This window comes from Pristis pectinata, chromosome 11, assembly GCF_009764475.1.
Source record: "Pristis pectinata isolate sPriPec2 chromosome 11, sPriPec2.1.pri, whole genome shotgun sequence".
NCBI classification, from domain to species: Eukaryota; Metazoa; Chordata; class Chondrichthyes; order Rhinopristiformes; family Pristidae; genus Pristis; species Pristis pectinata.
This window is the reverse complement of record NC_067415.1, coordinates 87004295-87016393: the sequence shown is the minus strand read 5'-3', so window position 1 is coordinate 87016393 and position 12099 is coordinate 87004295. Positions and strand designations below refer to the sequence as shown.

The following is a 12099-nucleotide window of genomic DNA, read 5'->3' as shown; positions in this document are numbered from 1 at the left end:
AAAATGGTCTGGTAAGAATACGAGAAACAGGTAGGAGTCGGCCACACAACTCCTTAAACCTGCTCCAGCATTCAGTAAGGTCATAGTTCATTTGATTTTGGCCTCAACTCCACTTTCCTGCCGCACATTTGACTTCTTAAAATGTAATTTGCAGGATCTGCTGGCAAGGCCAGAAGTTATTGCCCATTAATAATTGTTCCAGAGAAAGTGGTAGTGAACTGGCATCTTGAACCACTTTTGGTGAAGGTGCTCCCACAGAGCAATTGGGGAGCGAGTTCCAGGATTTAGACCCAGTGATGATGGAGGACTAGTGGTACATTTACAAGTCAGGATGATTTGTGAATTGGAGGAGAGCCTGCAGGTGGTGCCATTCATCTGAACCTGCTGTCTTTGTCCTTGGCGGTAGAGGTGTTGTCAGAATAGGTGAGTATCTGCAGGGTAGTTTGCAGATGGTACACACTGCTGCCACTGTGCACAGGTGGTGCAGGGAAGGAATGTTTAAGGTGATAGATGGGGTACCAATCAAGCAGGCTGCTCTATTGTGGATGGTGTAAAGCTTTAAGGGAGCTACATTCATCCAGGCAGGTGGAGAGTATTCCTTTGAAACCTGACATACTTTGTAAATGGTGGAGAGCTTTGGGGTGTCAGGAGGTAAGTCACTCACTCACCAAAGTGTATGCAGGCTCTGACCAGTGTTTGGAGCCACAGCATTTATGTAGCTGGTTCAGCTGAGTTTCTGTTGTGTCCTGAGCTGGGATGGTTGACCTCCAACCAATCACAACCATCTTCCTTTGTGCGATATATGACTCCAATCATTCGACTATTTGCTCTTTGATGGCTCTTGATTTAAGTTTTACCAGGGCTCCCTGATGCCACACTCAGTCAAATGCTGCCTTGACATCAAGAGCAGTCACACCCACCTCACCTCTGGAATCCAGTTCTTCATGTTTGGACCAAGCTGTGACGAGATCTAGCATTGAGTGGTTCCAGTGGTGAACAAGTTATTGGTGAGTAAATGCCACTTGACAGCACTGTCAATGATGCCTTCCATCACTTTACTGATGATTGAGAGCACATTGATTGGGCAATAGAACACAGAACATTACAGGCCCTTCAGCCCACAATGTTGTGCCGACATTTTACCCTACTCTAAGATCTACCTAACCCTTCCCTCCCACATAGCCCTCCATTTTTCTATCCATTTTAATAATTAGCCAGTTTAGATTTTCTCTGATGTTTGTGAATGGGGCATTCCTGAGCAATTTTCCACATTGACAGCTATGTGCCATGTTGGAACTGTGTTGTAACAGCTTGGCTAGATGCAAAACTACTTCTGGAATGCAGATCTTCCGGCTTGTCCCATAGCCTTTGCTGTATCCAGAGCCCTAGGGTTTAATATATTCAGTGTCTGAGCCCCCACACATCTCTGGGCAAAGACTCCTCACCCTCTGAGGGAAGAAATTCCTCCTCATTTTGGCCTTGCAGATGTGATCCCTTATTCTGAAACAATGCCTTTTAATTCTAGATTTCTCCAATTTGGGAACCATCACCTCGGCATCGTCCTTGTCAACCTCTCTTGGAATCTTATATGCTTCAGCTACACGTTCTTTCATTCTTCTAAACATTAATAAGACCCACTGACTCAATATAGTCTTAAAAAAAACTCTTTGTCCTAAGAACCATTCTGACGAACCCTCCTGAAATTCCTTCAATGCAAGGATTTCTCTCTAACTAAGGAGATCATGAGGAGGGCCTAAGTCTTGAACTCTGCATTCCATGTGGTAAAGGTACTCCAACAAGTGCATTTGATGCTCAGGACATGGCCTTCTCTACAAGAAAGCAAATACAGACTGGGAGACCACTTTGCAGAGTACCTTTGTTCAGTCAGCAGGGGTGATCCCGAGTCTCCTGCAGCCTGTCCCATTCTGATCTATCTTTCTATGACCTTCTGTACTGCTCCAATAAGAACCAATGTGAGCTTGAGAAACAGTACCTGTCTGGGCAGTGTTAATGCAGTTGACTCAATTGCAGTGACCCAGGTTCAATCCTAACTTCCCTGTGACCATGTGCATTCCCCTCGGTGCTCCAGTCCCTTCTCACATCCCAAAGATGTGCTGGTAGGTTAATTGATAACCATAAACTACCCATAGTGTAGGTGAGTTGTTGGAGAATTAGGGTGGGGATGATGAGCATGTGAGATAGAAGAGGTTCCTAGGAAATAACTGGGAAATGGGATTGATGGGATCGCTCTGAGATCTGGCATAGATGGGTTGAATGGCATCCATTTGTTGTAGAAAAGTACATATAAAGAAAAGCCTTTGGATCTCAATGTCAGAGTCAACAACTTCAGGTAATTTGTTGTTCTCTGTATTAGAACTGGTCAATTCTGCTCTCGTCTGTATTCATCTGTAACATTAACAGTTTTTCTCTCATCACAGACACTGCCTGGTCTACTGGGCAGTTCTCTGCAAAAGCCCTGGCCTGTATTTCACAGCTTTGACATGCCCCTTTGTTTTCTCTTGGATTCCCTTTGTTAAACAGACAACTCTGTAAACATCAGCATCTCCTGGGCGATTCTGATATCACCTAGAGATATTCCCTGTATCCTCTCCATCCCTCCCCCATCCTCTCTCCAACTTACAACTAACTTGTTTCTCACTTTTCCCAGTTCTGATGAAGGGTTTTCAACCCTAAACATTAATTCTGCTTCTCTGTCTACAAATGCTGCCTGACCTGCTGAGTACTTCCAGCATTTCCATCAAATGGTTCATCTTTGCAGAAGTTTGGTTCAACTTGCTGACCCACTCAAGGCGTTCAGTGAACCCTGTTACAATGGAACTACAATCACGTATTGGTCATTACATGACACAGGTATACTGGATAAAGCCTGGAACAATAAAGTCTTTAGCCTGATATTCAGACCAGCACTCCCAGATGCAGTATTGAGGGGCTGTTACACCATCAGAGATGCAGTCTAAATTGGGTGAAGCATTCAACCAAGGGCTCACTTGCTTCCCAAGTTGAAGGTAAAATGTCCCACTTCACTATTTCAAAGAAGAGCAAGGAATTCTTCTTGGTATCCCAAGTCAATATTCCTCAAGCATCACTAAAACAGATTAATTGGTCATTATTTCAATTCTGCAGATGATGCCTTGATAAACACAAATTGACTGCTGCATGTACCCACGAAACAATAGAGGCCACATTCTACAGAGGAAAATTACCTACAGATGCACTGGGATAACTGGAGGAGTGGAAATGAACACTTGAGATCAGATATTAAGCATGAATCTGTTTACTCTCTCAGGTAAATGCAAAAGATCCCACAGCACAATTTCTCCCTCTCCCTTTTCACCAATTAGATCTCAGTACATGATACATGTTAGTGTGACTATAATTAAAAAGAAAATGTTATTACCGGATGTATTGGGTGTTCATAAGGACCTCCTTAACCACAATGGGTTTCCTTTCAAGTGCACGTCAATATCAGGAGATTTAAGCAACAGATCGAAAGTACAAAGAGAGGTTACAGATCAGCTCCACAATAAAATGTCCCACTACACTTGGGATTACAATGAAACAAATATCCTTTAATGTTGTTCAATATTTGCATGACATACTTAAGTAAATTCTTGAATTGTTAAAGTGTCTTTCACAACCTCAGAAGCTCCCAAACCACTTTACTGCTGGTGACACTTTTGAAGTATAGCCACTGGTATACGTGGGAACCATGACACCCAATTTGTTCAGAGTAAGCTCCCACCAACAGCAAAGTGATAATGAAATAGCCTCCTTTAAGATGAGGATGAAAGCTTGTCCCAGCACTCTCCAGCTCTTCAATATACTGCCAATGGACCTTTACATCCTGAGAGAGTAGACATGGGCTTGTTCATTCAGAAGAAAACATGTGCAGTAGTGCAGAACATCTTACAATGATATATTCAAGCAAGGACTGAACAGCCTGGAGCTCTTTCCCACACTGGGGGGGGGGGGGGGGGGAGATGGTGTGAATCTGATAAAGGTCTTGAAAATTATGATTGGTTTTGACTGGGTAAGTGTAGAAACGATGTTTCTACCTTTGTGAGGGAATTCAAAACTAAGAGGCATAAATGTTAGATGGTCATCAAGAAATCCAACTTGGATTTCACAGGAAACTTCTTTACCAAGAGAATGGTGAGAAAGTGGAAATCACTCTGGGAGTGGTTGTGGTGAATGACAGAGGAGGGTTTAAGGAAGTTGAACAAAATCATCAGAGAGAAAGGACTAGAAGGGCATGTTGATTGGTGAAATGGGGAGAGGTGGCAGGAGCCTTGTGTGACATACACTGACAGGCACCCTAGGGTTAAACACCTGTACCTTGCTATACTTTCTATAAAGTTCGATGTAACTTTTACTGTTAGTACAATAGTTCTAAAAGATCTGTAGGGAAAAACCCACATTTGGAGAGGATAAAGTCTAGCTTAGAATAACTAGTTTCAACAATCAAATCAAATCTTAAAATTCTAATCATATCAGCGAGGTCACTCTGGGCTGGTTCCCTCGGAAAAGGAGGCAATAGTGGCTATTTTGATTAAAAGTAGGGAAAAATCACTAAATCAGACCTTTTGGAATTGCTGAACACAGTGACAATTCAAACACCAGGCAGGAAACTCACTATGTCAGACTTTATTCCTCCAGAGGCATTTGAGCGACAGAAGCAGACTGGCTGGGGAGGAGGGCACTTAACATCCAGGGAATGCAAGTTAGAGACGGGAGGTTGAACCAAGCAGTTTGCCTTGGGCATCACCTGATAGGGGATGAACCTCAGCCACACATTCCCACCCTTTCTTAACTCATCCACTGCTCAAATCCTTTGTTCCTCTTGACTGGACTTGTCCAACACACCTCTGTTCAATTCCCCATCAGCCCCGCTGCATATCCGAAATTCACCATGTTGTTCACTGACCATCTGCACGTTCACCGACTTCCAGTAGGGCAGTGCCACCGATGTTAAAATTCCCACTGTTACATCTGCATTCCCTACATCTGTGTCCTTCTGCAGCCCCAGAACATTTGGAGGTCTCTGCACTCCTCGAGTTCTAGCCTCTCAGATTTGCTCACAACATCAATGGCAGGCCTGCTTTCAGTTGCCAAGGTCCTTAAACTCAGGAATTCCACCCCCCCCCCCCCCGAATTACTCCATCTCTCTCATCCTTCAAGAGACGACATCAACCAACCCTGAGGTAACCCACCTCAAAGTTTCCTGATGTAACTTGTTTTGTTACATATTGGTCTCATAAGAAAATCCTGGGAAGCATCTCAGGACTATTCCCTGTGTTCCCTATTTGCCTGTCTAGACTATTCCCATTTGCACATATTAGGACCTTTATGCTTCTATTCCTTGCCTATTTAAGCATCTGTCTAAATGCCTCTTAAATGTAGTAACTGGCAGTATCTTCCAGATATCAACCGCTCTCTGCGTGAAAAACCTAGCCCTCAGAATCCACTTAAAACTCCTTCCTCTCACCTTAAACCTGTGCCCTCTTGTTTTTGATACTCCTGCTATGGGAAAAAAATTCTAACTATCTACCCTATCTATGCCTCGTATAATTTTATATACCTCTGTCAGGTCACTCCTCAGCTTCCTTCAGTCCAGGGAATACAAACCCAGCCTATCCAATCTCTCCCCATAACTAAAGTCCTCCAATCCATTCCAATCCAATTATGCAAACACAAGTTGTTGCTTTTGAGATTGAGGAAACTAGGACCAAGACAAAAGTAATGGACTCACTTAACCGAATGCAACCTTCCCCCTTCTAAACCTGCTGACATTCCTGCAGAACAAATGAGAAATCAAATCATCTCTTCCAACAGCGAGTTCATAACAACAGGATGGTATTTGCCAAGAACCTGGCCATTCACACATTTCATTAGGCACAGGATATTTGTGTAGTATAAATGACTGGGTTCTACTTTTCATCAATCGCATCAGAACGTGGCAGCGTTGACTAATTGTCCAGATTTTGCAGCAGAGTAGGTTGAAGTTGGGAAACAGGTAATATACTTCTCGCCCTGAGCAAAATGGTTGGTGCCAGAGGATATGAAACATAGGTGAGAGAGGTCAACACTTGTAACTGAAAAAGCTGGACACTGAATTGCAATAGCAAGTCAGGGGACAAAAATTCAGAATCAACAAAGTCGTTATTCAACTACTCACCACATTCATGCTGTGGTTTTAATGTTGTGTTCAAGAGTGAAGGCACGCAGGTTTGTTTGTGGACCCCCTCACATTCAAAACAACGTGAAAATATCAGGAGGCAACAAAGCTGCTTTTGCAGTGCAGAGTGCAAAATAGACTTAAGAGTACATTATTCCCTAGAAATTGTTCCATTACATTATTGTTTTAACAGTTGTCCTGGCAATTAAAAATAATTTTAATTAGCAAATATTTCACCCACAAATACAAAGCATTCAATATTTTACTCAATAAAAGAATACAATGGATTCACAAGCAATTCGTAATGTTGTTACCAGAAAGCTCGCCTTCAGAACGCTTCAATAGAGCTGCCCTCTAGTCAGAGAGAGGGGCAGAGGGCAGGTGGAGGAGAAACCTGGTGCATCTCCCCGGAGACACTGGTACCGAGTGCATTTCCCCAACAGCCAACTAAGATTAGCAATTCCAGCACATGTGGTGACACTGGTCTGTGTGGGTTACCACCATGCCGAGATCATAATTCCCACAGGAACCATGATGGAATTCTCATTTTATATTCCCTGCTAGTAGTAGCCTTCATAACTATTATACTGCAAACAACTGATGCAATAGTACTGCTCTCAAAAATTCTCTCGTTGTTACAAACCACCTTCTCAATGCAGCCCTCTCAGACTCCCCACCCCTACAGGAACTGAGGGTACGAACAGTCCTCCTCACTGGATATGCAGGCATTGTGGGTCAGGATCAGCACAAGCCAAGGTTAACTGCAGCTGTATCCATTCACATCTCGGAAACACATGGCAAAGTGACAGACACAATAACAGAGCCGGAGGCACAGCTGAGCAACACACAGCAATTCAAGCCTGGAGAATGGATTCCCAACCCTCTCTAAAATGTACGTTTCCTAAATACTTCCCTGTGGCTACATTTTTTAAAAAAACTATTCAGCTCCTTTTGAACAGCAGCTTGTATTGTTCATCACAGACAGCCCCACCAAAGCTGCAGAGTACAGACAGATCTCTCTGACTCTCCAACCATGTACACAGCAACTGTATTTATATAGCCCCATAACAAAACCTCCCGAGACGCTCACAACAAGGCTAACGGAGTCAAACCACGTTAGGAAAGACCAGGGCAGTGACAAGTTCAATCAGAGGGATAGGTTTTAAAGAGCATCTTAAAGGAGAAGAGGTGGGGAGGCTTAGGGAGGTAATTCCAGAGTTTAGCGCCAAGGCAGGTAAAGGTGCAGATGAGGTGGGTGGGGGGGAATGGAGGGAGTGAGGGGCCAAAGATTTAAGGGATGAGGGAGAGAGTAAATGACGGAGAATGTGAAAGAGAAATCAAGGAATGCCATGTATGAGCAAGGAAGTTAGCAATGGAGTGTGCGAGCAAGGGACCAGTGTGGCAAGGACAAGGGACACAGGATGAGAATGGAGAAGGGATGTGACGGGTGTGTGAGAGGGCAGGAGAATGATGGTGGGGCTGTGTAATAGACTGTGTAATGATGGTGGGGCTGTGTAATAAACTGATGTTGGTTGGGTGTGCTGGAGCCTCGGGGATGTGTGTTGCAGGGTTAGGATATGTGGTTAGCAGTGGGGTTACATTGGGGATGGTTGGGAGGAACATAGGTGGTGGGCTGGGGAGAGGATATTGTGGTGTGAGTGAGAGGCTTGGGCTGTGGGGTGGAAGGGGTTTGTTGGGTTGGTGCATCACACAACCCCAATAATAACCACTTGAATATACTCAGCAATCAAGTCTCCATAGCCTATCTGGCTGGACAATTCCAAAGATTCACCACGCAGAGATTTCTTCTCATCTCTGGGTGGTGAATCCCTGTTCTGAACGGCCAAGCCCTCGTTACAAGGCTGTGACTCTGGATTCTAGAGACAGCAGCCAGAGGAAACATCATCCCTGCATATACCCCGCTGAGCCCTATAAAATGTTGTATGTTTCGATAAGATCACCTCCAAGAGATTACAGCTCAGACTACTTAACCTCTGTACCTTTAAATCTATCAGCATTTAAAACATCCCCCATGGTTCTACCAGAATGGATGACCTCATAATTTCCCACATTATATTCCATCTCCTGGGTCTTTGTCCATTCACTTCACCCATTTTATATCCCCCTGAATCCTCCCTGCATCTGTCCCACAGATGGATGGGATGTGATGGGTGGGGTGGTGGTGAAGGAAGCTATGACTGTTGAGGAAGTTGGGTGAGTGAGTGATGTGTGAGAATGTAGGTGATGGGTGGGGTGATGGGAGTAGGTGTGGGTGGGGAGAGTGATCGATGAGCAAGTTGGTGTGGAGTGATGGATGGGGTTCAGGGAAACATGATGTGAGCAGAGGGAGGGAGAGAGGGAGGGGGGAGGGAGGGGTGTGTGATGGCTGAGAGTGATATGGATGGGGTGAAGGGGTGATGGGTGGGGGTGACATGAGTGGAGCGTAGACATTGGGTGTGAATGAAGTCAGTGAAGGGTGGGGGGTGGGGGTGATGGGAGTGGGTGACAAGTAGGGGTGGGGTGAGCAAGGGTGGGGTGGAGGTGATGGGGTGGGTGAAGGGTGAGGGTGATGGGTGGAGGCGAGATGAATGGCAATGAGTGGTGGGGGTGGGGTGGGTTTGATGGGTGGGATGGGGTGATGGGTGGGGTAAGTGATGGGGTGGGGGTCATGGGTGGGGGTGGGAGTGAGGGTGATGGGGTGGGGGTGATGGGATGGGTGTGATGGGTGGGGCGGTGTGATAGGTAGGGGGTGTGATGGGGGTGTGGGTGGGGGGTGTGATGGGTGGAAGTGTGTGATGGGTGAGGGGTGACGGGTGGTGGGTGTGATGGGTGGGGTGTGAGGGTGATGGTAGTGGGGGGTGTGATGGGTTGGTGGGGGTGTTAGGTGGGGGGTGAGGGTGATTGGTGTAGGGGGTGGGTGGGGGGGGCGTGATGGGTGGGGGTGAGGGTGATGATGGGTGGGAGGGGGTGATGGGTGTGATGGGTGGGGGGTGTGATGGGTGGGGGGATGCGATGGGCGGGGGGTGTGATGGGCGGGGGGGTGAGGGTGATGGGTGTGATGAGTGGTGATGGGTGGGGTGTGTGGGGGGTGGGGGTGATGGGTGGGTGGTGATGGGTGGGGGGTGGGGGTGTGATGGGTGGGGGGGGTAATGGGTTGGTGGTGATGGGTTGGTGGTGATGGGTTGGTGGTAATGGGTTGGTGGTGATGGGTGGGGGGGGTGTGATGGGTGGTGGGATGTGATTGGTGGGTGGTGATGAGTGGGGGGGTGATGGGGTGTGATTGGTGATGGGTGGGTGATGGGTGGGTGATGGGTGGGTTACGGGTGGGTTACGGGTGGTGATCAGATCCCCCCCCCCCCCCCCCGGGCACCAGCCCCGGGTCCCGCCTCACACCCACCCTCCGGTCCACTTACCGATCTTGACCTTGACGCTCTGCAGCACCCGCAGCCCCTCGTCCTCCACCGCCATGCTGCCCCCGAGCCACAGCGAGCGAGCTCCCCGCGACCATCCGCCTCATAACATCCCGCCGCCCGCCGCCGCCCGCCCAGCCCCACACACACATGCGGCCCGCTCATTGGCTGAGCGCCGGCCCCGCCGCCTCCCATTGGTCACCGCTGGAAACCAGCCTCAACGTTCGGTGGGCTATCACTCAGCGCCCTCCCATTGGCTGAAGCCTGAAACCGATACGCTATCTGATTGGCTATCTGACGGAGGCCGGGCCCCGCTCGGAGGTGATTGGACAAGCGCTGAAGCTCCGCACATGTCAGTGTGTTTGGCGGAGGGCTTGGAGAGAAAGAGAGTGAGAGAGAGGGAGGGAGGGAGAGGAAGAGGGAGGGAGAGGAGGAGGGAGGGAGGGAGAGGAAGAGGGAGGGAGAGGAGGAGGGAGGGAGGAGAGGAAGGGAGGGAGGGAGAGGAGGAGGGAGGAGAGGAGGGAGAGGAAGAGGGAGGGAGAGGGAGGAAGAGGGAGGGAGAGGGAGGGAGAGGGAGGGAGAGGAAGAGGGAGGGAGAGGAGGAGGGAGGGAGAGGAGGAGGGAGGGAGAGGAAGAGGGAGGGAGGGAGAGGAAGAGGGAGGGAGGGAGAGGAAGAGGGAGGGAGAGGAGGAGGGAGGGAGGGAGAGGAAGAGGGAGGGGGGAGATGAGGAGGGAGGGAGGGAGAGGAGGGAGGGAGAGGAAGAGGGAGGGAGAGGGAGGGAGAGGAAGAGGGAGGGAGAGGAGGAGGGAGGGAGAGGAAGAGGGAGGGAGGGAGAGGAAGAGGGAGGGAGAGGGAGAGGGAGGGAGAGAGAGGGAGAGGGAGGGAGAGAGGGAGGGAGGGGGAGGGGGAGGGAGGGAGAGGGAGGGAGTGGGAGGGAGGGAGGGGGAGGGGGAGGGAGGGAGGGGGAGGTGGGGGAGGGAGGGAGGAGGGGGAGGGGGAGGGAGGGAGGGGGAGGGAGAGGGAGGGAGGGAGAGAGAGGGAGGGAGAGGGAGGGAGGGAGAGGGAGGGGGGAGGGAGAGAGAGGGAGGGAGAGAGAGGAAGGGAGGGGAGAGAGAGAGGGAGGGAGGGAGGGGGAGGGAGGGGGAGGGAGGGGGAGGGAGGGAGAGAGAGGAAGGGAGCGGGGAGAGAGAGGGAGAGGGAGGGAGGGGGAGGGAGGGGAAGATAGGGCAGCGGGTAGGGGTTGAGGGAGAGAGTAAGAGTGAAGGGAGGGAACAGATGTCGAGGTAAAGAGGGATAAAGGGAGGAGGGAGTGAGGGAGAAAGGGGATGAGGAGGGCAAAGTGAGGGAGAGAGTGAGGGTAGGCGGAGGGGGGAGAATGAGAGGACAGTGGGGTGAGGGGAGAGAAGAGTGAAGAGGCAATGGGGAGAGTGGAGGGTGATGAAGGGTGAGTGAGACGGCACGGTGGGGAGGGAGGACGGAAGGAGGGGGGGCAGCGCTGGAAGGTGGATCGGCGGGGATGGGGTGGGATGTTGGGTGTGGTTGTCAGGACTGAGGTTACGGGAGGGGTTGCGAGAGCTCCTGGCCACAAAGGTTCCGCTGCAGCGCTTCCACCTCTTGGGTTGCCTCACTGCCCTGAGTGTGAAGGCTGGAGCCCGGCTCTGGCCGGAACAGGAGTCCTCAGCAGAGACACACCCTGCCCCCTGCCCTCACCGGCAGCCTCAGACACTCGCGGACACACCGTAGCCTCTGAGGTTGTACTGACTCAGATCTGCAGTACTGTAGTTTTCTCTTCCTGGGACTTACATTTGCACTCTTCTTGTGGCGGATGGGAAAACTCCCCCGTGTGTACGGAGTCAGCCCATGCAGTGTTCTACAGAACGGGGGCTCTTCCCCAGCATCCAGCCTGTCGATCCTGTGGAAGTTTCAATGAGATCTCCTCTCATTCTTCTTGAGGAAAGAGAACCAGTCTACTCAAGCACTCCTTGTAGAGCAAACCCTCCAACCCAGTCTGGTCAATCTTCATTGCACTTCCTCTATGGCAAGTATATCTTCTCTTAGCTAAAGAAACCAAAACTATACACAGTACTGCAGGGATGGGTTCACCAAGGCCCAATACAATTGCAATAAGACTTCCAGTATTCAAATCCCCTTGTAATAAAGGTGAACATTTGCCCTCCAAATCACCTTCAACAATCTGTGTACAAGCACTCCCAGATCCATTTGGACGTTGACAAATGTCTATTTAAAACATCCTCTGTTCTGTCAGTGTGGATGACTTCACATTCTCCTCATTGTGTGGCAGAGTGGTGGGGGTAGCAGAGCCCCTAGCTCACAATGACTCAGGTTCAATCCTGACCTCTGGTGCTGTCTGTGTGGAGTTTGCATGTTCTCCCGGTGACCGTGTGGGTTTGCCCTGGTTTCCCCTCACATCCCAAAGATGTGTGTATTGGTAGGTTAGTTGTCCACTGTAAATTGGCCATAGTGTCGGTGAG

At 49.4% G+C, this 12099-nt stretch overlaps 1 protein-coding gene across 1 annotated transcript in view; it reads right to left on the bottom strand.

Moving 5' to 3' along the window:
- LOC127576075 (ras GTPase-activating protein 3-like) overlaps positions 1–9745 on the bottom strand; it is a 135804-nt gene extending 126059 nt beyond the window's left edge. The window contains 1 exon segment of the mRNA XM_052026434.1: positions 9610–9745. Within this exon segment, the coding sequence (XP_051882394.1) occupies positions 9610–9664 (55 nt within the window). The 5' untranslated portion in view covers positions 9665–9745.
- Positions 9746–12099: the final 2354 nt, after the last annotated feature.